This window comes from Cherax quadricarinatus, chromosome 59 (genome assembly GCF_038502225.1).
Source record: "Cherax quadricarinatus isolate ZL_2023a chromosome 59, ASM3850222v1, whole genome shotgun sequence".
NCBI classification, from domain to species: domain Eukaryota; kingdom Metazoa; phylum Arthropoda; class Malacostraca; order Decapoda; family Parastacidae; genus Cherax; species Cherax quadricarinatus.
Genome location: NC_091350.1, coordinates 15,672,882 through 15,700,263, shown reverse-complemented (window position 1 = coordinate 15,700,263; position 27,382 = coordinate 15,672,882). Strand labels below are relative to the sequence as shown.

General features: G+C 39.0%; 1 protein-coding gene across 1 annotated transcript in view; it reads left to right on the top strand.

The window, feature by feature from the left end:
• The first annotated feature begins 357 nt into the window (after nt 1-357).
• Nucleotides 358-27,382, top strand: part of LOC128698702 (uncharacterized) — a 71,781-nt gene continuing 44,756 nt past the window's right edge. The window contains exons 1-3 of the mRNA XM_070097777.1: nt 358-442; nt 3,455-7,914; nt 21,924-22,114. Coding sequence (XP_069953878.1) covers nt 3,502-7,914; nt 21,924-22,114 — 4,604 coding nt within the window. The 5' untranslated portion in view covers nt 358-442; nt 3,455-3,501. The remainder of the gene's footprint in view (nt 443-3,454; nt 7,915-21,923; nt 22,115-27,382) is intronic.

Below are 27,382 nucleotides of genomic sequence, written 5' to 3'. Positions count from 1 at the left end.
CCCAATGGAAATAAGTTAGACAGTCCTCGATGACGCACTGACTTTCTTGGGTTATCCTGGGTGGCTAACCCCCGGGGTTAAAAATCCGAACGAAATCTTATCTTATCTTATCTTAACTGGAGTTAGGGCTGGAACCGGGACAGAAGCCAGGACTGGAACCGGGACAGGAGCCAGGACTGTAACCAGGACTGGAAATAGGACTGGAACCAGGACTGGAACCAGGACTGAAACCAAGACTGGAGCCAGGACTGGAGTTAGGACTGGAACCAGGACAGGAGCCAGGACTGGAACCAGAACTAGAACCAAGACTAACACTGCGCTTCCTGCGTTTCTTCTCAACATTTGGCGCGCTTTCCTGCTGGTTGTTTGTTTACAATGAGAACTTGTCCTCAGGGCGCGAGTGTCACTCTATCTTCTGAACTTCACTTGACCTTTTACCACAGTAATATTTACTTGTTACACTAACCAATATCATTATTAATGGATAATGACTATATTACTAAGATAACGTGTTTGCAAAGTCTAACTGAAAGTTGTGCAAGTCAAAAATAAGTTTCTGGAAACGAATTTGGTATATTGTTTACTTGGGCGTCACATAAGTATTACAGGACATGAACGCTGATTTATATTCATGATTTTTATTATATTGATGAGATAGTCTGGGTAACTAACTCTAGGTTAGTAATCCGAATGATGTGTTGAAGTAAGAAAGTTTGAGACTTATTGGTGTTCCAAAGTCAAGGCCGAACCTGTCGTTGTGGTTACCCTTAAGATAAGATTTGCTCGGATTTTTAACCTGGAGGGTTAGCCACCCAGGATAACCCAAGAATGTGCGTCATCGAGGAGAGTGTGTATTTTTATTTGTATCCGTCAGTCTTGTTCCCCAAGATGTGACGCACACCGGTCTACTAATACCCAGGTACCTAGTTATTTCTGAGTGAACAGGAACAGCAGGTGTAAGGAAACATGCCCAACGTTTCCATCCGTGTTGGGATTAAACCTCAGACACTCAGTGTAACACGTTACTGGTAATATCTAATGGTATTTAATCACATGCTTGGTAGCCTTAGTTGGCTGGTCGAGATCCCCTTGGCATGAATGCTGTTGCATGTTATTTGACAGTGTCCATTGTGACATGGGCATATGTGAATATAGTTAAAAAGTTTTTTCAAGCTGCTTCATTAGGGAATTACTTGATGAAAGTCCAATAATGATCATGGAAGCATCAACCAGTTGTCTTATACAATAACATGTGTAAATACCAAGGATAACCCCCCCCCCCCCAAAAAAAAAAAAAAAAAGTCAGTGAATTTTTTCCAGTGGAGTTCTTGGAGGTGACACGATCAAACCTAACCTAACTTGGCAGTGGCAATATAAACACAAATGCAGTATAATGTGATCCTTTATTGACTACGTTTCGCCCACACAGTGGGCTTTTTCAAGTGACTTGAAAAAGCCCACTGTGTGGGCGAAACGTAGTCAATAAAGGATCACATTATACTGCATTTGTGTTTATATTGCCATTGTGTCGGTATTTTATACCATTTATTTCCTAACTTGGCAGTGTTAAGTGTTAAGAAACACCTTACAGGGAAGGCTTCAGGAGGAAGACTGATGTATTTAACATATTGCACCATGACTAGGAATCAATGTTTACACCTGGGTTTGTTTTTGTTATATAAATTCTCTAATATTAAGTGCTTTCTGTAATAGAAATATTTAATTTTAGTGCCTATGAGAAAAGACCTTTTTGTTTACATAACCTAAGTTAATGTTACCATCCCAACCTAATCAAAAGTTTTATGGCTGGTCTAAGTTAGGTTTGGTTAAGTTGGATTATTATTAAATTTATTTATCAAAATTAAGACTCTGTCTTATTTATCCAAAATTTAACTGTTTCCATTGCAAAACCTGCTAATAATAAATGATATTCTTACTTTGCCTATTATTACATAAATAAATAATTTGCACAAGCAACTCTTTTCTGTAGAATGGATAGTTTGGATGTTGCTTATAATATAAGACTCCCACCACCAATACCAAAGCTCCCACCACCAACACCAAGACTCCCACTGCCCATACCAAGACTTCTATCAATGACACCAAGACTCCCACCATGCACTACCCACTACCCTTCACTCATACCAGACTTCCAACTTTTCACCCACAGTAGATTCAGATCACCTATCCTATATATGTATTCCTCTTTCCCTACACTGGGTCATCTTAATATGGTGGTGGGGATGATGTTTGAGTGGCTTATGCTTAAGGGTAGAGGCCTTTCTTTTATGGGATGAGTGCCACTCTTCACAGAGTACTTAGCTGATTAACAAACCAACATTACTCTCATCATAAAGGATGGGGATATTTCTCCTTTCATCTAAATTTGCTGACATGGCCGATGACACAGAACAAATTATTGATATGGAGTGTGGAATGTGAAAAATGCTTTGAATAGTTTTACTTGTTTCATGGTTGTGATTTATGTAATATGAGAGTAAATTGGTCACGACAGAAGCAAGTTGATAAAGATAGTGTAAAGTTAATAATATTAGAAACCTAACTCTTGCACTCTCTCCCTATGCCAAGGTTTCCACTACCACATCCACAGTTGTGGTAATTGAGTTGGCAAATATTTACACAGTATATACCAGGAAAATCAGTTCAGTTAAAATTTTCTTAATGACATTGGTTACTAGGAGTATCAGGTCATACTTCAACAAGCCAAAAATAATTTTAATTATTAATTATCACCATTTTTCAGTCTGTAATTGTCTTAGCTCTTAAACATCTTTCACACTAGTTATTACAAATGAATCACCAGTGCCCAATATACAGTAATCAGAAACTCCAATGTAACACTGGCTATTTTTTAAATAGAAATACCCCAAAAACTATTCAGACCAAAATTGGAATGTGATGAAAAAATGTTAGACTGAAATTGGAATCAGTAAGAGTAGAACTAAATATATACTGAAGCTGGGACACCACAAGCTCAGTTCTGCTCCTGAATACAAATAGATAATTGCAAGTATTTACTGACATACTATCCTCTATTACATCAGTTGCTCCATATTGCACTCATTCTACATTGCTCAGTCAACCACACTCAGTCCTCAGAAGGGCAGAGGGAGAGGCAAACACAAGGAGGGAGGAAGAGGAATGGAATAGAGTGGAAGAAGGGGATTCTGGGAGGCAATTGCATTTATGCCAATTTTGTTATGGTACAGTAATGAAATAAAATATAAATAATAAATGTTGCAGGTGTGATAGTAATGCTTTTGTGTTCTTTAAAACTAAGGTCTGACAATGTTCATGGGTGTGTGTGGAGGGCTTTTGACCTACAAAATTGTACGTACATACATATAGTAGTTTGCAGTTGTAAATATATATGGGTTAAAAAAATTGTAATACTGTATCAAAATTTCTAATGTATATTTTTCCATCATTGCAGGTGTATCATATTCATAATCATCAAGTTCATTTATACCTTGTGTAACCATGGAAGATTTTGGAAACTGGACATCAGAGGAGGAGTTTGAAACTGAGACAGAGTACTCTGATGTGGACTCTGATAAAAGTGATCTCTATGGTGACTTAGAACTTTCTCTGTCAGAAGCAAGGCCCTTGGAGGTGTCTGCTAATGAAGATGTGGATGATGCTGATATATTTTTAGAACTTGGAATGCCGCTTAATTTACACCAGGAAGGTGAGGCTTCTCATTTAGCTACAGTTGTGTCACAAAGTACTCAGCAGCTGATCAGTGATGATATTAAAAGTCAGCTTGGTGCATCTGAAATTATATCTGATAAAAATGATAATCAAATTAGTACACACAGTACTGCAAATACAGAACCTGCAAGAACTAGTAAAACTTTGCAAAATAAAAAGGAATTAAGAGATAACATGGAATCCAAAAGTAGCAAGTGTGAAACTAAAGGAACTCTCAAAATAAAACCAGCAAGTCAACTTTTGCAACCAGAAAATAACACTAATAAACTTACAAGCAATAAAGATGTTCAGTTTATTATCTCCTGTATTTCTCGCCAACAAGGGATGAATTATGAAAAATCGTTAAGTGTAATTATGGAAAATATTATGCCAGAAAGGAAAAGAAATAGGATGGTAAGCCAACCGAGTCCCACAGTTAGTGAAACTGACACAGTGTGTGCACCCACACGTGCTTACCTTGCCACTCAAGCAAGACATCCCACACTTATTGAGGATGTTACACGTGTTAGGAATACCATGAGTATCGATCACCCTACACGTGTCGAACACCCTACACGTGGCGACCACCCTACATTTGTCGTCCACCCTACACGTGTCCACCACCCTACCAGTGTGGACCACCATACACGTGTCGACAATCCTACATACGTTGACCACCCTACCAGTGTGGACCACCCAACACATGTGGCCCACTCTACAGATGTCAACCACTCTACACATGTCGGCCACCCTACACGTGTCGGCCACCCTATACTTGTCGACCACCTTATACCTGTCAACCACCCTACCCACATCAACCACCATACACATGTTGATAACCCTACATGTGTCAACCACCCTACCAGTGTGGACCATCCTACATGTGTCAACAACCCTACATGTGTCAACAACCCTACATGTGTCAACAACCCTACACGTATTGACAACCCTACATGTGTTGACCTTCCTACACATGTTGAGCACCCTACATGTGTTGACCACCCTACACGTGTCGACCACCCTTCACATGTTGACCACCCTACACGTGTTGACCACCCTACACGTGTTGACCACCCTACACGTGTTGACCACCCTACACGTGTTGACCACCCTACACATGTTGGCCACCCTACACATGTTGACCACTCTACATGTGTTAATCACCCAACACGTGTTGATCACCCAACACGTGTTGACCACCCTACATGTGTTGACCACCCTACACATGTTAATCACCCTACACATGTTGACCACCTTACATGTGTTGGCAACCCTACATGTGTTAATCACCCTACACATGTTGGCAACCCTACATATGTCAACCATTCTACATGTGTTGGCCATCCTAGATGTCTCGACCATTCTGCATGTCTCACCGAGCCTTCATGTCTTGACCATCCTACATATCTTGGCGAGCCTTCACATCTCAGCCATCCTACATGTCTCCAAGAGCCTCCATGTCTCGACCATCCTACATGTTTCGATGAACTTACTCGTCTCAACTGTCCTAAACATCTCGACCATCCAGCAAATGTTGACCATCCTACATGTCTAGACTATGCTGCACGTATTAATTATCCTATACGTCTCGACCATCTAAAAAATGCTAACCATTCTACACCTGTTGACCATCCTGCAAGCGTTGACCATCCTTCATGCGTTGACCATCCTGCAAGTGTTGACCATCATGCATGTCTTGACCATCCCACATGTGTTGACCATCCTGCACCAGTTGAGGATCCCACATGTGTTGACCGTCCTGCACATGTTGAGGGTCCCACATATGTTGACCATCCAGCATATGTTGAGGATCTCACATGTGTTGACCATCCTGCATATGTTGATGATTCTTTACATATTGAGCATTCAGCATGTGTTGAGAATCCCAAACCTGTTGACTGTCCTACACATATTGACCATCCCACGTGTATTGAGAATCCTAAATATGTTAACCATTCTCCATATGTTGAGGATCCCAGACCTATTGAGGAGCCCAAACTTGTGCATTCCACACATGTTGAGGATCCCAAATGTGTTGAGGATCCCAAATGTGTTGAGAATCCCAAATGTGTTGAGGATTCCAAATGTGTTGAGGATCCCAAATGTGTTGAGGATTCCACATGTGTTGGGGATACATCATATATTGAGGATTCTACACATATTGGTGATACCAAATGCATTGAGGATCCCAGACATGTTGCAGATCCCAAACATGATGAGGATCCCAGACATGTTGCAGATCCCAAACATGTTGAGGATCCCAGACATGTTGCAGATCCCAGGCCTGTTACAGATCCCAGACATGTTGAGGATCCCAAGCATGCACATACCACATGTGTTGGAGATCCCAGATTTGTTGGGGATGCCAAATGTGTTGTGGATTCCATGTGTGTTGGGGATGCATCTTGTATTGAAGATTCTACACATGGTAGTGATCCCAAATGCATTAGGGATCCCAGACATGTTGCAGATCCCAAATATGTTGAGGATCCCAGACATGTTGCAGATCCCAAACATGATGAGGATCTCAGACATGTTGCAGATCCCAAATATGTTGAGGATCCCAGACATGTTGCAGATCCCAAACATGATGAGGATCCCAGACATGTTGCAGATCCCAAATATGTTGAGGATCCCAGACATGTTGCAGATCCCAGACATGATGAGGATCCCAGACATGTTGCAGATCCCAAATATGTTGAGGATCCCAGACATGTTGCAGATCCCAAACATGATGAGGATCCCAGACATGTTGCAGATCCCAAATATGTTGAGGATCCCAGACATGTTGCAGATCCCAAACATGATGAGGATCCCAGACATGTTGCAGATCCCAAATATGTTGAGGATCCCAGACATGTTGCAGATCCCAGACATGATGAGGATCCCAGACATGTTGCAGATCCCAAATATGTTGAGGATCCCAAACATGTTGCAGATCCCAAACATGTTGAGAATCCCAGACATGTTGCAGATCCCAAATATGTTGAGGATCCCAGACATGTTGCAGATCCCAAACATGATGAGGATCCCAGACATGTTGCAGATCCCAAATATGTTGAGGATCCCAAACATGTTGCAGATCCCAAACATGATGATCCCAGACATGTTGCAGATCCCAAATATGTTGAGGATCCCAAACATGTTGCAGATCCCAAACATGATGAGGATTCCAGACATGTTGCAGATCCCAAATATGTTGAGGATCCCAGACATGTTGCAGATCCCAGACCTGTTGAGGATCCCAGACATGTTGCAGATCCCAGGCCTGTTACAGATCCCAGACATGTTGAGGATCCCAAGCATGCACATACCACATGTGTTGGAGATCCCAGATTTGTTGGGGATCCCAAATGTGTTGTGGATTCCATGTGTGTTGGGGATGCATCTTGTATTGAAGATTCTACACATGGTAGTGATCCCAAATGCAATAAGGATTCTAGACATGTTGCAGATTCCAGACATGTTGAGGATCCCAAACATGTGCATCCCATATGTGCTGAGGATCCCAAATGTGTTCAGGCTCCCAAACATGTGCATCCTACACATACTGATACCAAACATGTAGATCCTACATGTGTTGAGGACTCCAGATGTGTTGAGGATCTCAGTAGTGTGCATCCCACATGTGTTGTGGATCCCACATGTGTTGACCATCCCCCACATTCCACACATGTTGAGGATCCCAAACATGTTAAGGATCCCACACATGTTGAGAATCCCACGTGTGTTGTGGATCGCACTTGTGTTGTGGATCCCACATGTGTTGACCATCCCACACATGATGACTATCCTACACATGATGACTATCCCACATGTGTTGGTCCCATATGTGTTGAGGATCCCACGTGCTTTAAACAATCCACAAAAGTTGAACATCCTATTTGTGCTGAGGGTCCCACAGATGTTGAACATTCCACATGTGTTAAACATCAAACATGTGCTAAGCATCCCACAAGTGTTGATCATCCCATACATGTTGAAAATCCCACATGTGGTGAACGTCCCGCATGTGTTAAGCATCATATGAGAAAAGTGAGAGCAGTTGACTTCATGAGCGTAAGCAGTGAAATAAGTGATGTTACCAAAAGTACACCAGTAAAGCAGATGAATAGAGCGAGACGGAAAAGTAAATCAAGGAGTGAAGTTAGCTCTCAGATGGATCTGTTTGAGGACTTTCTTGTTGACCAAAACAAACATGAGGTGAGTAATCAGTGTTACATACAATTATTTTAGAGATGAGATTGTTTTGCTGTGATTGTAACAATATTGGACAATTCTGTTCATTGTTTCCAATTGAATTGACCTAGCATATTTTATGTATTTCAGAAGTTCCCTGTACATTAAGTTGAGGCCCTACTAAATCAAGGGTTAACTGAACCAGCAATATGAAAGCAGACAAAACCATATCATCCAGCTCTCTCCTTGTTCTTCCAGTCTTCCTTTAACTCTCATAGAAAATTAATTGTTCATCTTGTCCCATTATATTTCTACTGTAACAAAGTAACTTTCTGTACCTTCATCTGTATTAATCACTCCACAAAACTAAAGCTTACTGAATCAGTTTGAGATAATAAATCATACTTTTAAAATTGTTTTTTTTTTTTTTTTTTTCAACAAGTCGGCCGTCTCCCACCGAGGCAGGGTGACCCAAAAAAAGAAAGAAAATCCCCAAAAAGAAAATACTTTCATCATCATTCAACACTTTCACCACACTCGCACATTATCACTGTTTTTGCAGAGGTGCTCAGAATACAACAGTCTAGAAGCATACACATATAAAGATACACAACATATCCCTCCAAACTGCCAATATCCCAAACCCCTCCTTTAAAGTGCAGGCATTGTACTTCCCATTTCCAGGACTCAAGTCCGACTATATGAAAAAATTGTACCTTTCATATATTAGCTACCTTTCTTTTTGTACATATAATTGTAGTTAACTGCAGAAAAAATCCTACTTAATAGTCTATGTCAAAATTTTAAGTAGTCTTTAAGCATTAGGATTGATTTGCCCAAAATGCATTTGCATACTAGTGACTTTCTTTTGTACCTAACAGTGTTTTATTACTACATGTAAACTACATTATCTTTGTACAGCATAAAAAAAATAAAAATTTGAATTTAAGTGAATAAATGTTATCACTTTCAAGGGAAAACACTAAATCCATGGGGGTCATAATAGAACCTGGAGAATATAAGTTAATCAGGTTTGTTCTGAGGAAGGGGAGAACAGCCGAATTTCTCAGATCAAGAATCCTTCACTTGTATCAAGACAGTTTTCCCATGAAGGAGCGGAGTGAACATCCTTTTAAAAGCTGTGTTGAATTTTAAAAAAATAAAATCCAATGATAATGGAAATATGTATAGTACAGTTGACTCCAAAAAAAAGCATCAGTTTCATTTTTAGAAAATTAGTGTCCTGGAAAAGTTCACTATACAAATTGAATAACATGTAAAAATTGAGTTCAAATCATTTGAAAATTGCACCCTACTCAGATTTTGTTATAATGTAGTTATACTTGTTCTGAGCTCTAGAAACATCAGAAAATTGTTGGAGGATGGCCCTGGGCCTCACATTACTAGCTGTAAGCTTATATGGCATATGCTATCATGGCCTTCAAAAATATATTCAGACTTCGTTATTTTTTTAAGTACGTACAGTAAACCCTCATGTAACATGCATGTTAGGTTCCTAAAAATCATATGTAACATAAAATAGTGTTATGTTTAGTGAAGAGTATACGTATGGGAAAAACATGGCTAGACCTTCCTAATTTGCCAGAAAATTTTTTTACTGCTGTCTGTGACCAGGCTTCACCATGGATCAGAGCCTGATCAACCAGGCTGATACTGTTGGCTGCACACAAATCAACTAAGGAACCACAGCCCGGCTGTTCAGGTAGTGACTGTAGGTGCCTGTCCAGCATCTTCTTGAAGACAGCCAGGGGTCTGTTGGTAATTTCCCTTATGTATGCTGGGAGGCAGTTGAACATTCTTGGGCCCCTGACACTTATTGTGTTCTCATAGTGTACTTGTGGAGCCATTGCTTTTTATTGGGGGAGATGTTGCATTGCCTGCTGAGTCTTTTGCTTTCATAGGGAGTGATTTTCATGTGCAAATTTAGTACTAGCCCCTCTAGGATTTTCCAAGTGTATATTATCATGTACAGTGGTACCCCGAGTTTCAGCCATAATTCGTTCCAGAAGGCTGCTCGAGTGCCATTACCGAACGAACTTGTTTCCCTAAAGAATAATGTAAATTAGAGTAGTCCATTTCAGACCCCCAAAAATACACTTACAAAAGCACTTACAAAAATACACTTACATAATTGTTTGAGTTAGGAGGTGGCCAAAACTTGGGGTGCCACTGTATCTTTCTCGCCTGTGTTCCAGGGAATACAAGTCAAGGAACTTAGTCATTCCCAGTAATTTAGGTATTTTATCGTACTTATGTGTACCATGAAGGTTCTCTGTACACTCTCCAAGGCAGCAATTTCTCCTGCCTTGAAAGGCAATGTTAGTGTACAGCAATATTCCAGCCTAAAGAGAAGTGATTTGAAGAGAATCATCATAGGCTTGGCATCCCTAGTTTTGAAGGTTCTCATTATCCATCCTATCATTTTTCTAGCAGATATGGCAAATGCATTGTTGTGATCTTTGATAGGCCTGGCATCCCTGGTTTGGAATTTTCTCATTATCCATCTTACCATTTTTCTAGCAGATGTCGTAAATACATTGTTGTGATTTTTGAAAATGATATCTTCTGACATTATCGCTCCCAGGTCCTTCACATTAGTTTTTCACTATTGTGCGGTTGGAATTTGTTTTATACTCCAATATAGTTTTAATTTCCTCAAGTTTTCCATATCGGAGTAATTGAAATTTCTCTTCATTGAACTTCATTTCGTTTTCTGTGGTCCATTTAAAGATTTGGTTGATGTTTGCTTGGAGTTTTGCAGTGTTTTCGATGGAGGACACTGTCATGCAAATTTGGGTGTCATCTGCAAAAGAAAACACGGTACTATGGCTTACATCCCTGTCTATGTCATATATGAGGATGAGGAACAGGATGGGGGCGAGTACTGTGCCAAATGGAACAGAGCTTTTCACTGTAGCTGCCTCTGTTTACTATTACTCTTTGTGTTCTATTTGTTAGGTAGTTATAGATTCATCTACCAACTTTTCCTGTTATTCCTTTATCTTATTTTGTGTGCTATTACACCATGATTGCACTTGTTGAAGGCTTTTGCAAAGTCTGTGTATAATATATCTGCATTTGTTTGTCTTGCTTCTTAGAACCCTTTCAAAGATTTTTAACTTGTATATTTTCAGTGTTTGTTGTATCTGTAAATTGTGTATACAATATTAACTCATTTATTTTTAATGTTTATTGCAGCATATCTGTAAATTGTGTGTACAGTGCTGTATTAGGTATACTGTAGAGTACTTCAATAATTTTTCTGCAATTTTTTTTTTAACATTCTGATATAACAGACGCTTGGTAGTCCTATTTCTGCATTATATATTGAGGGTTTACTGCATTTCTCTTGGGACCATGGTTAATATCCAGAAACCAGATACAGTGGAACCTCTACTTGCGAGTTTAATCCGTTCCATGACTTTGCTCGCAACTGGATTTGCTCATTTACAGAGTCAGTTTTCCTCATTTAAATTAACTGAAATGCAATTAATCCGTTCCTGTGGAATTCTGTACTTCAATAATTTCGCTAATATCAACTCTACAGCTTATTTATCTATCTCACTTCATCTGATATGACATAATAAACAATATAAATAACATAGAAACCTGATGTATACTCTAAAATGAATAAAATATGTCATTCATGTAATGGTATGGGCGGTGTCAGTGGTGGACGAGAGTTTGTCTGGAGACCGGGCAAAATACTTCATGAATAATTTTGCTAATATCATCTATACAGCTTATTTATATATCACAGTTCATCTAATATGACATAACAAACAATATAAATAACATAGAAACATGATATGTACTCTAGAATGAATAAAATATGTCATTATGTAATAGGTGGAGGCGGCCACAACCACTCCCTCTTTGTTGTGGTAAACACTGCCATCTAGTGACGGCCTTTTGAAGCCATCTATTATTATAATTATTATATGTAGTACATTATTATTATGTATTATTATTATACATATTATTTTATTATTATGATTATTATTGTATTATTATACTACAGTGGAACCCCGGTTAATGATATTTTTTCATTCCAGAAGTATGTTCAGGTGCCAGTACTGACTGAATTTGTTCCCATAAGGAATATTGTGAAGTAGATTAGTCCATTTCAGACCCCCAAACATACACGTACAAACGCACTTACATAAATACACTTACGTAATTGGTCGCATTGGGAGGTGATCGTTAAGAGGGGTCCACTGTATTAGTATTATACATATTATTATTATTATTATTATTATTATTATTATTATTATTATTATAAATTTTAATTTTTATTCACACAAAAAATATAAGATTTACTGTTATTCCTTATTGCAATAATTGTATAAATAATGTCAACCCATTCATGACTGCATACTGGAATGGACAATGTTTACTCTTTGTTTATTCTGAAACAGCCAAGCAGTGGACCATTTCTTCTAGGTTGAGCTCTATTTCAAGGTACTTTTTGTCGTGAAAGCAATTAAAATCATATCTATTTCTGTAATATATCTCCATTCTATCAAATGAGACAAAAAAAAACGAGAATACAACCGTAAAAACCATTCAAAATTACCGCAAAAGGGTGGCTAATTGCTGAAAAGTGAACTCCATTATTTATGCTTAGATTTCTTTCATTTTTGGTGTACATTAAGAAGTATCTTTCCATCATACATTGCCCAAGTTTCAATAAGGTAGTCCAACAAACAAATGAGATACAATTCCCGAGGTCTGCTTGCTTGTGGAAATTTTGCTTGCGTATGGAAGCAAAAAATCGACCCATCAACTGCTTGTATTTGGAAAAACTTGCACGTGGACACGCTTGCAAGTAGAGGTTCCACTGTATAATGATTAAAATATCCAATAATAACTATAAACATGAGGGAACAAGGCCCAAGATGCTTCCAGAATGCAATTGTACGTGACATGGGTTGTCAGTAGGAGAGAAGGAGTACTCACCTAATTGTGGTTGCAGGGGTTGAAACTCAGCTCCTGGCCCCGCCTCTTCACTAGTCGCTAATAGATCCTCTCTCTCCCTGCTCCATGAGTTTTATCATACCTCGTCTTAAAACTATGTATGGTTCCTGCCTCCACTACATCACTTGCCAGACTACTCCACTTCCTGACAAGTCTATGACCGAAGAAATACTGTACTTCCTAACATCCCTTTGACTCATGTACTTCGAGTGTGGTACCCAAATTTTGAGTGCAACATAATTCTTTAGTATGTACATACCAATATTTCTCATTTTTATTATTATTTCAGTGCAATTTGGTATGTAATATCAAGACTTTTGTGCTTTGTTAAATGTTTTGATGAGCTTTCTGAATTATGTTGCAAGAAAATCTCTAAGCATGTCATGTTACAGGAGCTTACTCTGGTCGTTTTTTGTTTTTTCAAGTAATGTAAGTAAACCTCTTGTTTGAGTGTTTATATTCAGTGATGATGAAGGCATGTACAATAGTGAGAAGTTCATTAAAATATAGTGGTACCTCGAGTTATGAACTTAATTCGTTCCAGGATGCTGTTCGAGTGCTGTTACTGAACGAATTTGTTCCCATAAGGAATAATGTAAATTAGATTAGTCCTTTTCAGACCCCTAAAAATACACTTACAAAATCACTTACAAAAATACACTTACATAATTGTTCGAGTTGGGAGCCGTTTGAAACTCGAGGTACCATTGTATTATAGTTCAGTAGAACTTCCAGATTCATGAGCTTCCCACTTCAAATAATAATGATAAATTTATTTCAGCATGTTACAGTGTGTGTACAAAGAAGAATGACATTTGGGTGTACATGCTGAAAGCCCCTTTATATGCAAAGCACCTCAGGCAAACTTGAGACTAAAAGATTAATAAGACAATAACAATACTGTATGAGTAATTTTGTACATATACGTAGTCACATGCTTTAGTTATTCAGCATTTTAACTAAAGGGCTTCATGTGACAAACTACAATTATTCAAGAGTTGTTTTGCTGTTATATTTTTTGTCTTGCTGAATGCTATTAATTTAAATAATTCACTGAATTTATAGGGATAGTGAAGATTGTGTGTGTTCTCCAGGTCACCAGTTTTTCCTACCTTGTAAAGGTCTGTTAGTTGATAGTAATTTTTTTGTTTTGAGGGTTCTAATTATTTATCTTATTATTTTCCATTTTCCATGCATTTATGATAATAATTGTTGTGATCCCTGAATGTGAGATTTTTTTTTTTTTATTAACACATCGTCTGTTTCCCACCAAGGCAGGGTGACCTGAAAAAGAAGGAACACTTTCATCATCATTCATTCCAGCATTGTCTTGCCAGAGGCATGCCTACACTACAGCAAAAAAAAAAAAAAAATTGCAATATATCAACACCCCTCCTTCAAAGTGCAGGCATTGTGTTTCCCATCTTCAGGGCTCAATTCTGGCTAACTGGTTCCCTGAATCCCTTCATAAATGTTACTTTGCTCACACTCCAACAGCATGTCAAGCCATAAGAACCATTCATCTCCACACACTCCTATCTAACACGCTTATGAACGCTTGCTGGAAGTCCATGCCCCTTGCACACAAAACCTCCTCTACCCCCTCCCTCCAGCCTTTTTTTCTTAAATTATCACTCCAAAGTCCCTAATATAAATCTTCAGTGGGTGGTTTGAGTTTTTGTACTTTGTACCATATTTTTTTAAATTTCCATAGCAAGGGTAACCTACAATTTGTTCTCATTGAACATCGTGGTTTTCTGTGGTTCGCTTGAAGGTCTGGCACATGTGGTTATTGGCACATGAAGTGACAAATTTACTGATGTTCTACAATAGAACATTTGAGGCAGTAGACAGTGATAAAGAATATGATGTTGTTTACTTGGATTTAGTAAAGCCTTCGATAGAGTACCTCACAAGAGACTCTTTAAGAAAAGTGGCAGCTCATAGTATAGGAGGTAAAGTTCTAGCATGGATAGAGGCATGGCTTACCAATAGAGAGCAGAGAGTTTCCATTAATGGGGTCAAATCTGAATGGGGATTAGTCACTAGTGGTGTTCCACAAGGATCAGTTTTAGGCCCTCTTGTTCATAATTTACATTAATGAAGGGATTACGAGTGACATGAGTAAATTTGCTGATGATACAAAGATAGGCCGTATGATTCATTCTGAGGAAGATAGCAATGAACTCCATGAGTTCAATGTCGATAAGTGTAAGGTACTAGTCCTTGGTAATGATAACCCTCGAAGCTATAAACTAGGTGAAGTAGAGCTTGATCATACAGAATGTGAAAAAGACTTGGGAGTCATGATAAACAGAAATCTAAAACCAAGACAGCAGTGCCTAAGTATGCACAACAAGGCTAACAGATTACTTGGATTTATCTCAAGAAGTACAAGTAAAAGAAGTCCAAAAGTTATTTTACAGTGAGGCCTCGTTTAGATTATGCTGCTCAGTTTTGGTCTCCTTACTACAGGATGGACATAGACTCATTGGAGAACATACAGAGAAGAATGACTAAAATGATTTACTGTGTAAGGAATCTCCCGTATGAAAATAGACTTGAAGCTTTAAATCTCCACTCTCTGTAGAGACGTAGAATGAGGGGAGATAATAATGAAGTGTATAAGTGGATGACGGGCATAAACAAAGGAGATATTAATAAAGTACTGAGGGTGTCGAACCAGGTAAGAACCAGAAATAATGGATTTAAGTTGGATAAATTTAGATTTAGAAAGGACATAGGTAAGTACTGGTTTTCTAACAGAGTTGTGGATGCGTGGAACAATCTTCCCAGTAGGGTGATCGAGGCTAGGACTTTGGGCAGCTTTAAAAAGAGATTGGACAAATACGTACAGTGGAACCTCAAAAATCTAACTGCTCCCATCACGACCAATTATGTAAGTGTATTTTTGTAAGTGCTTTTATAAGTGTATTTTTGAGGGTCTGAAATGGACTAATCTAATTTACATTATTCCTGATGGGAATAAATTCATTCGGTAAAGGCACTCGAACAGCCTTCTGGACCGAAGAAAGTTCGATATTTGAGGTTCCACTGTATATGAGTGGGAGGGGCTGGGTTTGATTTGTGTCATTGGGTACGGGAGTAAATTCTTTGGTTGCTTTGGGTAGAGGTCATTTTGGTAAGGACCTGCCTTGTATGGGTCAGTAGGCCTTCTGCAGTGTTTCCCCATTCTTATGTTCTTATATCAAACCCATTACACATATAACATGTAAAAGATAGAGATTCAGTCTCAGACTTTACAAATTCCATGTATAATTTTTTTTTTTTTTACCAGATGCATTCATAATTTGTGAATGCTCATTTCATACATATATAAAGACCTCACATCTTCTGTTAGAGATTGGTCAAGAACTCTAGATTTCTTATTGATGTTTTGTTAGTAAGTAAGCTGTTGGCAGGCTGGGGAAGGAGAGGAGGGTGGTTGGTGTGGCATGTTGATGTGTGGGTAGCATGCAGTTAATGAGGAAGACCCCAGTCATGATTGGGAGGTTGGGGGCAGACCCAGGAGGGGGGCCTAGTCTGGGACTAGTAGCTGTGTTACTTTGCTTCTCTCCCTCTCACTCTGCACTCTTCCCTCCTTCCCTTCATTTTATCGACTGGATAACCATTCAGTATGGTGGATTTGGTCTGCTTCATGGCTGTTTTAATCTGACACTCCATTAAACGTACGTACATGTTGAACTTTAGGTGTTCCATAGCTCGATCACTAGTGCACTCTGCTCACACACTGAGGTCCGGAGTTTGAATCTCTGGTATGGCTGGATAACATTAGGACGTGTTTCCATAAGACACCTGCTGTCCATGTTCACCCATTAGTATAAAATAGGTACCTGGGTTTTAGTCAACTGGTGTGGGTTGCATCCTGGGACAAAACTGACCAAATTTGCCTGAAATGCTCAGCATAACAAGCAACTTTCTATATAGTAGTATGTCATTGATGTCAGCTAGTTCTGTATACCTTGTATATGTACTTGTAGAAATAAAGATATTATTACTATTATTATTTGTCTGGCAAGATTTTTTTTATCTGTTTTAACCTACATCCACTTTATGGGGGTCTGTTTTGTTGAACTTCTGCTTTGTGCTGAATTCCTTGTAGAAGGAGGGTCACTGCATGTGAGTCAAATCACATATTATAAATCCCTGTTGTGACTAGATAATGGAGATAGTGTTATGAGGACTACATAATGGTGGTAGATTGTGTGATAAAATGAGGTGACTGGTATTTGTGGGTTTGACTCCCTAGATAATGGTGGTGGTGGGTCAGGGTGAGAAGTGACCCTAACCCACCATTACCACTTAGTAGCAGGTAGTAGGATAATGGCAACCATCCAGGGAGGTACTACCGTCTTGTCAAATGAGTGCAGAATGGGAACCTGTTCATTTTATTTTTTGTACTCTGGCAGGATTACTGATCTTTTCTTTGTCTTTTAAACACAACATAACAAGTGACTTACTTACATTTGGTATACACATACCTTTACTTTCCCATATGCTTCTTAACATACTATGTTTTAATCCTGTAATATTTCCTTCCCAACCTAAATGGCCTGGTCTGAGAGAAAGGGGGTCCTTGGAGAAGATATTTCCCAGAACTGTTTATGACTCCTAAATTCAAAACTAACCAAATGATTTTGTTCAAAATAATAAGGAAATTTATAATGAGAATTACAATAATCACACCCTACCATGGTGTGAAACAGCTGATGTGTTAAAAAAATAGGTTAAAAAAAAAATTGTGTACACTATTTCAAGCAGAATTAAACTACCAGAGCAGCCACAATGTCTTGTTACCACTTGTAGAAATAATAACTTTGTTTTTATCATGTTAGTTGGCAGTGCTGAAGGGGGCTAAAAGTTGTACTCAGTATAAAAGCACTACTCTTATTTTAGTGCACAGAGGATATGATTGTCATGGAGGTGGGAAGTACGGTGCCTGCACTCTGAAGGAGGGGTGTTAATGTTGCATTTTTATAACTGTAGTTTGAGTGCTCATCTGTCAAGAAAGTGATGGAGTGAATGATGATGAAAGTTTTTCTTTTTAGGGCCACCCTGCTATGGTGGGAAATGGCTGATGTGTTAATAAAAAAAAAATTATGTACAGTGGAACCTCAAAAATTGAACGTATCACATATTGAACGTTTCGAAAATAGGACCATTTTTTCGGACAAACTGTGTCCCTATTATCGAACGCTCCCCTATTTTCGGACTGCCGGGTATGGGACCTGTCTGCCGCCCGCTCTGTCCGTGTCCCCGCGCAGGCGCCGTGAGCAGTCTAGCTTTGTTTATGCTTGAGTGAACACTAACTTGCGCTCTCATTCACGCATTTTACAATTATTTCGTTGTGTTTAGTGCTTGTGGGACTGTGAAATATGCTGCCATGGGCCCAAAGAAACTTGCTAGTGGTACCCTTGTGGTAAAGAAAGTGAGAAACACCATAGATGTGAAGAAGGAAATGATACAGAAGTATGAGAGTGGTGTGAGACTTGTTGAGCTTGCCAGGATGTATGGGAAAAACAAGTCGACCATCGGTTCTATCCTGTCAAAGAAAGAACAAATAAAGGAAGCTGATGTTGCGAAAGGTGTTAATATAGGGAGTGGATGAGGTGCCTTCTTCAAAGATTAAGGAGATTTGTGCCAAGTGGAATGATGTCCAAATGTTTGTGCAGAGGTACCACCCTGAGCAAGCTGAAACAAGCCATCTTTGCAACAAGTTCAGTTAAAGAGGCACCAGAAACAGAGGACTGTGGACAGTTATTTTGTGAGACAGGGGTCCAGTGGCTCTCAAGCTGGTTCTAGTGGCATTAAAAGACAGAGAAGGGAAGTAACCCCAGAGAGGGATTTACCTGAAGTCCTCATGGAGGGGGATTCTCCTTCCAAACACTAACCCCAACTCCCTCTCTCCTCCTCCCTATCTTCCAGATGCCATCACCAATCTTCAATAAAGGTAAGTAAAAATGTTATTTTATATGTATTACTATACATAATTAAAAACTATAGTATTTGTTGTATGTAAAACTGGAATTAATCTCCATAAAATGTATTTTTCGTGTGAATATTTTTGGGTTTCTGGAACGGATTAATTGTATTTCCATTATTTCTTATGGCAAATATTGCTTCGAATTTCAGACTTTTTGAATTTAGAACTAGCTCCTGGAACGGATTAAGTTCGATTTTTGAGGTTCCACTGTACTTTTGCATTGTTGAACATGATATTCCAAGCTTCACATATCATTTACAGCTCAACTTGTGGTAACCTGGCAACAGACTCTTCATTCAGTTTGCTCTGCTGGCCTCCAGTTGATGGCCTTCCAGTTCTTGGCTTATGTTTTATGTTGCCTGCTTCAGAAAAAGTTCATGCTTCCAACACAGACAGGTCGTCTTTTTTTTTAGTAGGGTTGAAATTCTTGGCAGAATTGTTGCTAGAAATTTATATTCTCTTCTTGTATTGTCTTCCCTGTTTGTGGTTGTAGACACTGCCATTGATATATCATTGTATTCTGGTTAATATTGATATTATTAAGGAATAATAAGCAGGGTAACAAGAGGTTTGTATGTGGGAAAATCTTTAAGCACAATTTGAATTCTTATGCTAGTTGTCAATTCAAGGATCAAGAGCCAAACCTGGGAAAAATGGTCACTGCACAAAAATCTGTGGTTAATCATATGTATTCGTGAGTTGCCCATCAATAAAAGCATTCACTAATTAAAATTCACAAATATATAAGCCCATTAATTTGTAAGGATGATTGTACAGGAGGGCCCCACTTATACGGCGGGTTAGGTTCCAGGCTACCGCCGTAAAGCGGAAACCGCCGTAAAGTGGAACACCCTTTTTTTCCACTTACAAATGCATACAAACACTAGATAACAAGTTTACACTAACATATATTATGTTAGCAATAGAACCAGGCATCAAAAAACAATAAAAAAGTACAATACACACACAGTGCACTCATTACTTACCTTAAAAATATTTATACAGTGGACCCCCGGTTAACGATATTTTTTCACTCAATAAGTATGTTCAGGTGCCAGTACTGACCGAATTTATTCCCATAAGGAATATTGTGAAGTAGATTAGTCCATTTCAGACCCCCAAACATACACGTACAAACGCACTTACATAAATACACTTACATAATTGGTCGCATTTGGAGGTAATCGTTATGCGGGGGTCCACTGTAGTCTTAATCTAGGGTGAGACAAGTAGTATTTATTGTAAGAAATCAAGTGTGGTATGTATGGTGTCAGCCAGGCTACCATACCAGGCCACCCCACCCACACATACTATTCTATGATATTTAAGCATCCCAGAGTGATAAAATGTATATACAGTTCACTCATTACTTACCTTAAAATATTTGTAGTCTTAATGTAGGGTCAGGAGTAAGTAAATGAGATAAAACGAATAAACGAGAGAGAGAAAGAATGAGTACATGAGAGAGGACAGGCGCAGAGTTATGTAAACAAACCAGGCGAACGTAAGTTTTGTAAACAAACGAAGTGTACACGTCTGGTTTGTGTACAAGTTACATTGTGTACAGGTTGTCTCTACATTGATACGGTAGAATAAATAAAGAAGAACACTCCCATTCTCATGTAACATCATTTTGAGAAGAAATGATGCTCTGAGTGAAGGCAATGGAAGTAAGTCACTCTGACTTTTTTGGGTTATCCTAGGTTCTCTACACATATGTTGTTATGTATTTATGTTATGTATCGTGTTTATTATATAATTTTGAAAAAAAATATCACGGATGGATTAATGAAAATGTGTATATTAACGTTATATACAACATTTAATGATACACCGAGCTCAGACAGCGTAAACAAACTGAACAGGTTGTGGACGATCACTCGGTCAGGCGAAATAGACGGTATTAATACGTGTCCAGTTTTAGTTCATTCATGTACATTTGTAAGAGTTTGTGAAACTTTTACCTTATAATATTTTTATTATTATTATAATAATTAAATCACGAAACAAATACTCTTACACTGTGTACAAGTTAGTACAGAATTATAGCTATAAAGTGAAGGCATACGAAAGGAATATTTTTCTACAGTTATCCCTAGTAACAGGTGACGGGCTAGAGAAAACGTAATTCTTCCGACACTTCTACAAACCGTTTGGTAAACATCTCGTATATATTTGTATAAATTTTTATACTGTGGGTGCATGTATCATGTTTGTGTGTTACATAATGTGTTTCTTATATAATTTTGAAAAAAATATCATAGATAGATTAAGGGAAATGTCTATATTAACGTAATATGCGACATTAATGCGCCCAAGAGATTATTATTATTACTATTATTATTACTATTATTATTATTATTATTATTATTATTATTATTATTATTATTATTATTATTATTGCATGAAGAGTAGAGAGAGACTTAGTGATTTTAATGTGTGCCTACATGCCAGCACAGTGTGTAAGTTTATTTAGGTACAGGTGTACACAAGTTTAATTATCAAGTACAATACATATAAAATATAAAATAACTTTAAAACACTTGAAATTTTGGAAAGTTTCCAGACATAATAAGGAGATGTGCTCAGGGAGAATGTAAACAAACTCGGTGGGCCGCTGTGACCGTATTAGAAAGACAGGTGGGGGGAGCCGTATAGCGAGTTTTGGTCATAATTTGAAATGTCCGTATTAGCGGAACGCCGTAAAGCGAAACGCCGTAAAGCGGGGCCCTCCTGTATATGATAAATTCATTTATCTGACCAATATTGGTCCACATTAGTCTTTCATACAGTGTCATGGGGCAGGAAGCATTGGCCTGAAGAATTTTTATTGTACATTGCCTAAGGAATGGGTTTGGTCTGAAGAAGGATGGTAGCTCCAATACCTCATTAAAAGCACTTCACCAGCATTAAGGTGGCCCCCCTCCCTCATTAAAGGGTGACCTGGAGAAGATAACTGAATAATGTCCAAAATCTATTTGTTCATTTTTCTTTTTATACTCTGCATTTAATTTTTCAATTTCATTGTCAGTGGGATGAAGTGATAGCTAAGCTAAATTCAGAACAAGAAACCCTAAAGAAGCAACTGGATGAGTGCTTGAGTCGGTGTAGAGGCCTGGAGAGTGACAATGAGGCATTACTCACCAACATTTCAGCTCTGTGGAAGACGGCACTGTCACAACTACGACTCAAGACCAATGAGATAAATAAACTGCAAAGAGAGTAAGTAAGAAATGTACAGTACATACATAGAGTTGAACTATAGCTCTTAGGTCTCTTCAAAAATTAGCTGCAGCTCCTCTGTGCCTATTGAGGGTTTGGAGTGTCTACCCCCCACCATTATCACCTAGTAGTAGTTAGGTAGACAGCAACCATCCAAGGAAGTAGTACTGCCATCCTGTTAAATGAGTGTGAAATGGAAATCTCTTAAACTTTTGTACTTAGGCAGGTTTGCTGATCATTTCTTTGTCTCATGAACATGTAAAATTACAGGTAAAGTTTACAAAAATTTATAGCACAGGAGTCGTTGGAGTTACGATATTAATCCATTCCAGAAGACGTGTCGTGTCTCCAAAATATCGTAACTCAAACCCCAAAATATATGGAGTGAGTTAAACAAGTAGGAGAAACTTTTAGAGAGTGTGTGGTAGGTAAGTTTGGGGTGCCAGGTGTAAATGATAATGGGAGCCCTTTGATTGAACTTTGTATAGAAAGGGGTTTAGTTATAGGTAATACATATTTTAAGAAAAAGAGGATAAATAAGTATACACGATATGATGTAGGGCGAAATGACAGTAGTTTGTTGGATTATGTATTGGTAGATAAAAGACTGTTGAGTAGACTTCAGGATGTACATGTTTATAGAGGGGCCACAGATATATCAGATCACTTTCTAGTTGTAGCTACACTGAGAGTAAAAGGTAGATGGGATACAAGGAGAATAGAAGCATCAGGCAAGAGAGAGGTGAAGGTTTATAAACTAAAAGAGGAGGCAGTTAGGGTAAGATATAAACAGCTATTGGAGGATAGATGGGCTAATGAGAGCATAGGCAATGGGGTCGAAGAGGTATGGGGTAGGTTTAAAAATGTAGTGTTAGAGTGTTCAGCAGAAGTTTGTGGTTACAGGAAAGTGGGTGCAGGAGGGAAGAGAAGCGATTGGTGGAATGATGATGTAAAGAGAGTAGTAAGGGAGAAAAAGTTAGCATATGAGAAGTTTCTACAAAGTAGAAGTGATGCAAGGAGGGAAGAGTATATGGAGAAAAAGAGAGAGGTTAAGAGAGTGGTGAAGCAATGTAAAAAGAGAGCAAATGAGAGAGTGGGTGAGATGTTATCAACAAATTTTGTTGAAAATAAGAAAAAGTTTTGGAGTGAGATTAACAAGTTAAGAAAGCCTAGAGAACAAATGGATTTGTCAGTTAAAAATAGGAGAGGAGAGTTATTAAATGGAGAGTTAGAGGTATTGGGAAGATGGAGGGAATATTTTGAGGAATTGTTAAATGTTGATGAAGATAGGGAAGCTGTGATTTCGTGTATAGGGCAAGGAGGAATAACATCTTGTAGGAGTGAGGAAGAGCCAGTTGTGAGTGTGGGGGAAGTTCGTGAGGCAGTAGGTAAAATGAAAGGGGGTAAGGCAGCCGGGATTGATGGGATAAAGATAGAAATGTTAAAAGCAGGTGGGGATATAGTTTTGGAGTGGTTGGTGCAATTATTTAATAAATGTATGGAAGAGGGTAAGGTACCTAGTGATTGGCAGAGAGCATGCATAGTTCCTTTGTATAAAGGCAAAGGGGATAAAAGAGAGTGCAAAAATTATAGGGGGATAAGTCTGTTGAGTGTACCTGGTAAAGTGTATGGTAGAGTTATAATTGAAAGAATTAAGAGTAAGACGGAGAATAGGATAGCAGATGAACAAGGAGGCTTTAGGAAAGGTAGGGGGTGTGTGGACCAGGTGTTTACAGTGAAACATATAAGTGAACAGTATTTAGATAAGGCTAAAGAGGTCTTTGTGGCATTTGTGGATTTGGAAAAGGCGTATGACAGGGTGGATAGGGGGGCAATGTGGCAGATGTTGCAAGTGTATGGTGTAGGAGGTAGGTTACTGAAAGCAGTGAAGAGTTTTTACGAGGATAGTGAGGCTCAAGTTAGAGTATGTAGGAAAGAGGGAAATTTTTTCCCAGTAAAAGTAGGCCTTAGACAAGGATGTGTGATGTCACCGTGGTTGTTTAATATATTTATAGATGGGGTTGTAAGAGAAGTAAATGCGAGGGTCTTGGCAAGAGGCGTGGAGTTAAAAGATAAAGAATCACACACAAAGTGGGAGTTGTCACAGCTGCTCTTTGCTGATGACACTGTGCTTTTGGGAGATTCTGAAGAGAAGCTGCAGAGATTGGTGGATGAATTTGGTAGGGTGTGCAAAAGAAGAAAATTAAAGGTGAATACAGGAAAGAGTAAGGTTATGAGGATAACAAAAAGATTAGGTGATGAAAGATTGAATATCAGATTGGAGGGAGAGAGTATGGAGGAGGTGAACGTATTCAGATATTTGGGAGTGGACGTGTCAGCGGATGGGTCTATGAAAGATGAGGTGAATCATAGAATTGATGAGGGAAAAAGAGTGAGTGGTGCACTTAGGAGTCTGTGGAGACAAAGAACTTTGTCCTTAGAGGCAAAGAGGGGAATGTATGAGAGTATAGTTTTACCAACGCTCTTATATGGGTGTGAAGCGTGGGTGATGAATGTTGCAGCGAGGAGAAGGCTGGAGGCAGTGGAGATGTCATGTCTGAGGGCAATGTGTGGTGTGAATATAATGCAGAGAATTCGTAGTTTGGAAGTTAGGAGGAGGTGCGGGATTACCAAAACTGTTATCCAGAGGGCTGAGGAAGGGTTGTTGAGGTGGTTCGGACATGTAGAGAGAATGGAGCGAAACAGAATGACTTCAAGAGTGTATCAGTCTGTAGTGGAAGGAAGGCGGGGTAGGGGTCGGCCTAGGAAGGGTTGGAGGGAGGGGGTAAAGGAGGTTTTGTGTGCGAGGGGCTTGGACTTCCAGCAGGCATGCGTGAGCGTGTTTGATAGGAGTGAATGGAGACAAATGGTTTTTAATACTTGACGTGCTGTTGGAGTGTGAGCAAAGTAACATTTATGAAGGGATTCAGGGAAACCGGCAGGCCGGACTTGAGTCCTGGAGATGGGAAGTACAGTGCCTGCACTCTGAAGGAGGGGTGTTAATGTTGCAGTTTAAAAACTGTAGTGTAAAGCACCCTTCTGGCAAGACAGTGATGGAGTGAATGATGGTGGAAGTTTTTCTTTTTCGGGCCACCCTGCCTTGGTGGGAATCGGCCAGTGTGATAATAAAAAAAAAAAAAAGTTAAACAAGTTTAGAAAGCCTAGGGAACAAATGGATATGTCAGTTAAAAACAGAGTAGGGGAGTTAGTAGATGGGGAGATGGAGGTTTTGGGTAGATGGCGAGAATATTTTGAGGAACTTTTAAATGTCGACGAAGAAAGGGAGGCAGTAATTTCATGCACTGGACAGGGAGGTATACCATCTTTTAGGAGTGAAGAAGAACAGGATGTGAGTGTGGGGGAGGTGTGTGAGGCATTACGTAGAAAGAAAGGGGGTAAAGCAGCTGGAACTAATGGGATCATGACAGAAATGTTAAAAGCAGGGGGGGATATAGTGTTGGAGTGGTTGGTATTTTTGTTTAATAAATGTATGAAAGAGGGGAAGGTACCTAGAGATTGGCAGAGAGCATGTATAGTCCCTTTATATAAAGGGAAGAGGGACAAAAGAGATTGTAAAAATTATAGAGGAATAAGTTTACTGAGTATACCAGGAAAAGTGTACGGTAGGGTTATAATTGAAAGAATTAGAGGTAAGACAGGGTGTAGGATTGCGGATGAGCAAGGAGGTTTTAGAGCGGGTAGAGGATGTGTAGATCAAGTGTTTACATTGAAGCATATATGTGAACAGTATTTAGATAAAGGTAGGGAAGTTTTTATTGCCTTTATGGATTTAGAAAAGGAGAGCAATGTGGCAGATGTTGCAAGTATATGGAATAGGTGGAAAGTTACTAAATGCTGTAAAGAGTTTTTATGAGGATAGTGAGGCTCAGGTTAGGGTGTGTAGAAGAGAGGGAGACTACTTCCCGGTAAAAGTAGGTCTTAGACAGGGATGTGTAATGTCACCATGGTTGTTTAATATGTTTATAGATGGGGTTGTAAAAGAAGTAAATGCTAGGGTGTTCGGGAGAGGGGTGGGATTAAATTATGGGGAATCAAATACAAAATGGGAGTTGACACAGTTGCTTTTTGCTGATGATACTGTGCTTATAGGAGATTCTAAAGAAAAATTGCAAAGGTTAGTGGGCGAGTTTGGGAATGTGTGTAAAGGTTGAAAGTTGAAAGTGAACATAGGAAAGAGTAAGGTGATGAGGGCATCAAATGATTTAGATAAAGAAAAATTGGATATCAAATTGGGGAGGAGGAGTATGGAAGAAGTGAATGTTTTCAGATTCTTGGGAGTTGACGTGTCGGTGGATGGATTTATGAAGGATGAGGTTAATCATAGAATTGATGAGGAAAAAAAGGTGAGTGGTGCATTGAGGTATATGTGGAGACAAAAAACATTATCTATGGAGGCAAAGAAGGGAATGTATGAAAGTATAGTAGTACCAACACTTATATGGGTGTGAAGCTTGGGTTGTAAATCTGCAGCGAGGAGGTGGTTGGAGGCAGTGGAGATATCCTGTCTAAGGGCAATGTGTGGTGTAAATATTATGCAGAAAATTTGGAGTGTGGAAATTAGGAGAAGGTGTGGAGTTAATAAAAATATTAGTCAGAGGGCTGAAGAGGGGTTGTTGAGGTGGTTTGGTCATTTAGAGAGAATGGATTAAAGTAGAATGACATGGAGAGCATTTAAATCTGTAGGGGAAGGAAGGCGGGGTGGGGGGTCGTCCTCGAAAAGGTTGGAAGGAAGGGATAAAGGAGGTTTTGTGGGCGAGGGGCTTGGACTTCCAGCAGGTGTGCGTGAGCGTGTTCGATAGGAGTGAATGGAGACGAATGGTATTTGGGACCTGACGATCTGTTGGAGTGTGAGCAGGGTAATATTTAGTGAAGGGATTCAGGGAAACTGGTTATTTTTATATAGCCAGACTTGAGTCCTGGAAATGGGAAGTACAATGCGAGCACTCTAAAAGAGGGGTTCGGGATATTGACAGTTTGGAGGGATATGTTGTGTATCTTTATACATATATGCTTCTAAGCTGTTGTGTTCTGAGCACCTCTGCAAAAGCAGTGATTATATGTGAGTGAGGTGAAAGAGTTGAATGATGATGAAAGTATTTTCTTTTTGGGGATTTTCTTTCTTTTTGGGTCACCCTGCCTTGGTGGGAGACAGCTGACTTGTTAAAAAAAAAAATGGTAATTTGTTCCAAGACACCAGAACACACCCAACTTTCCCATGGATTCTTTTTGTTGTTTAAACACTCTGGG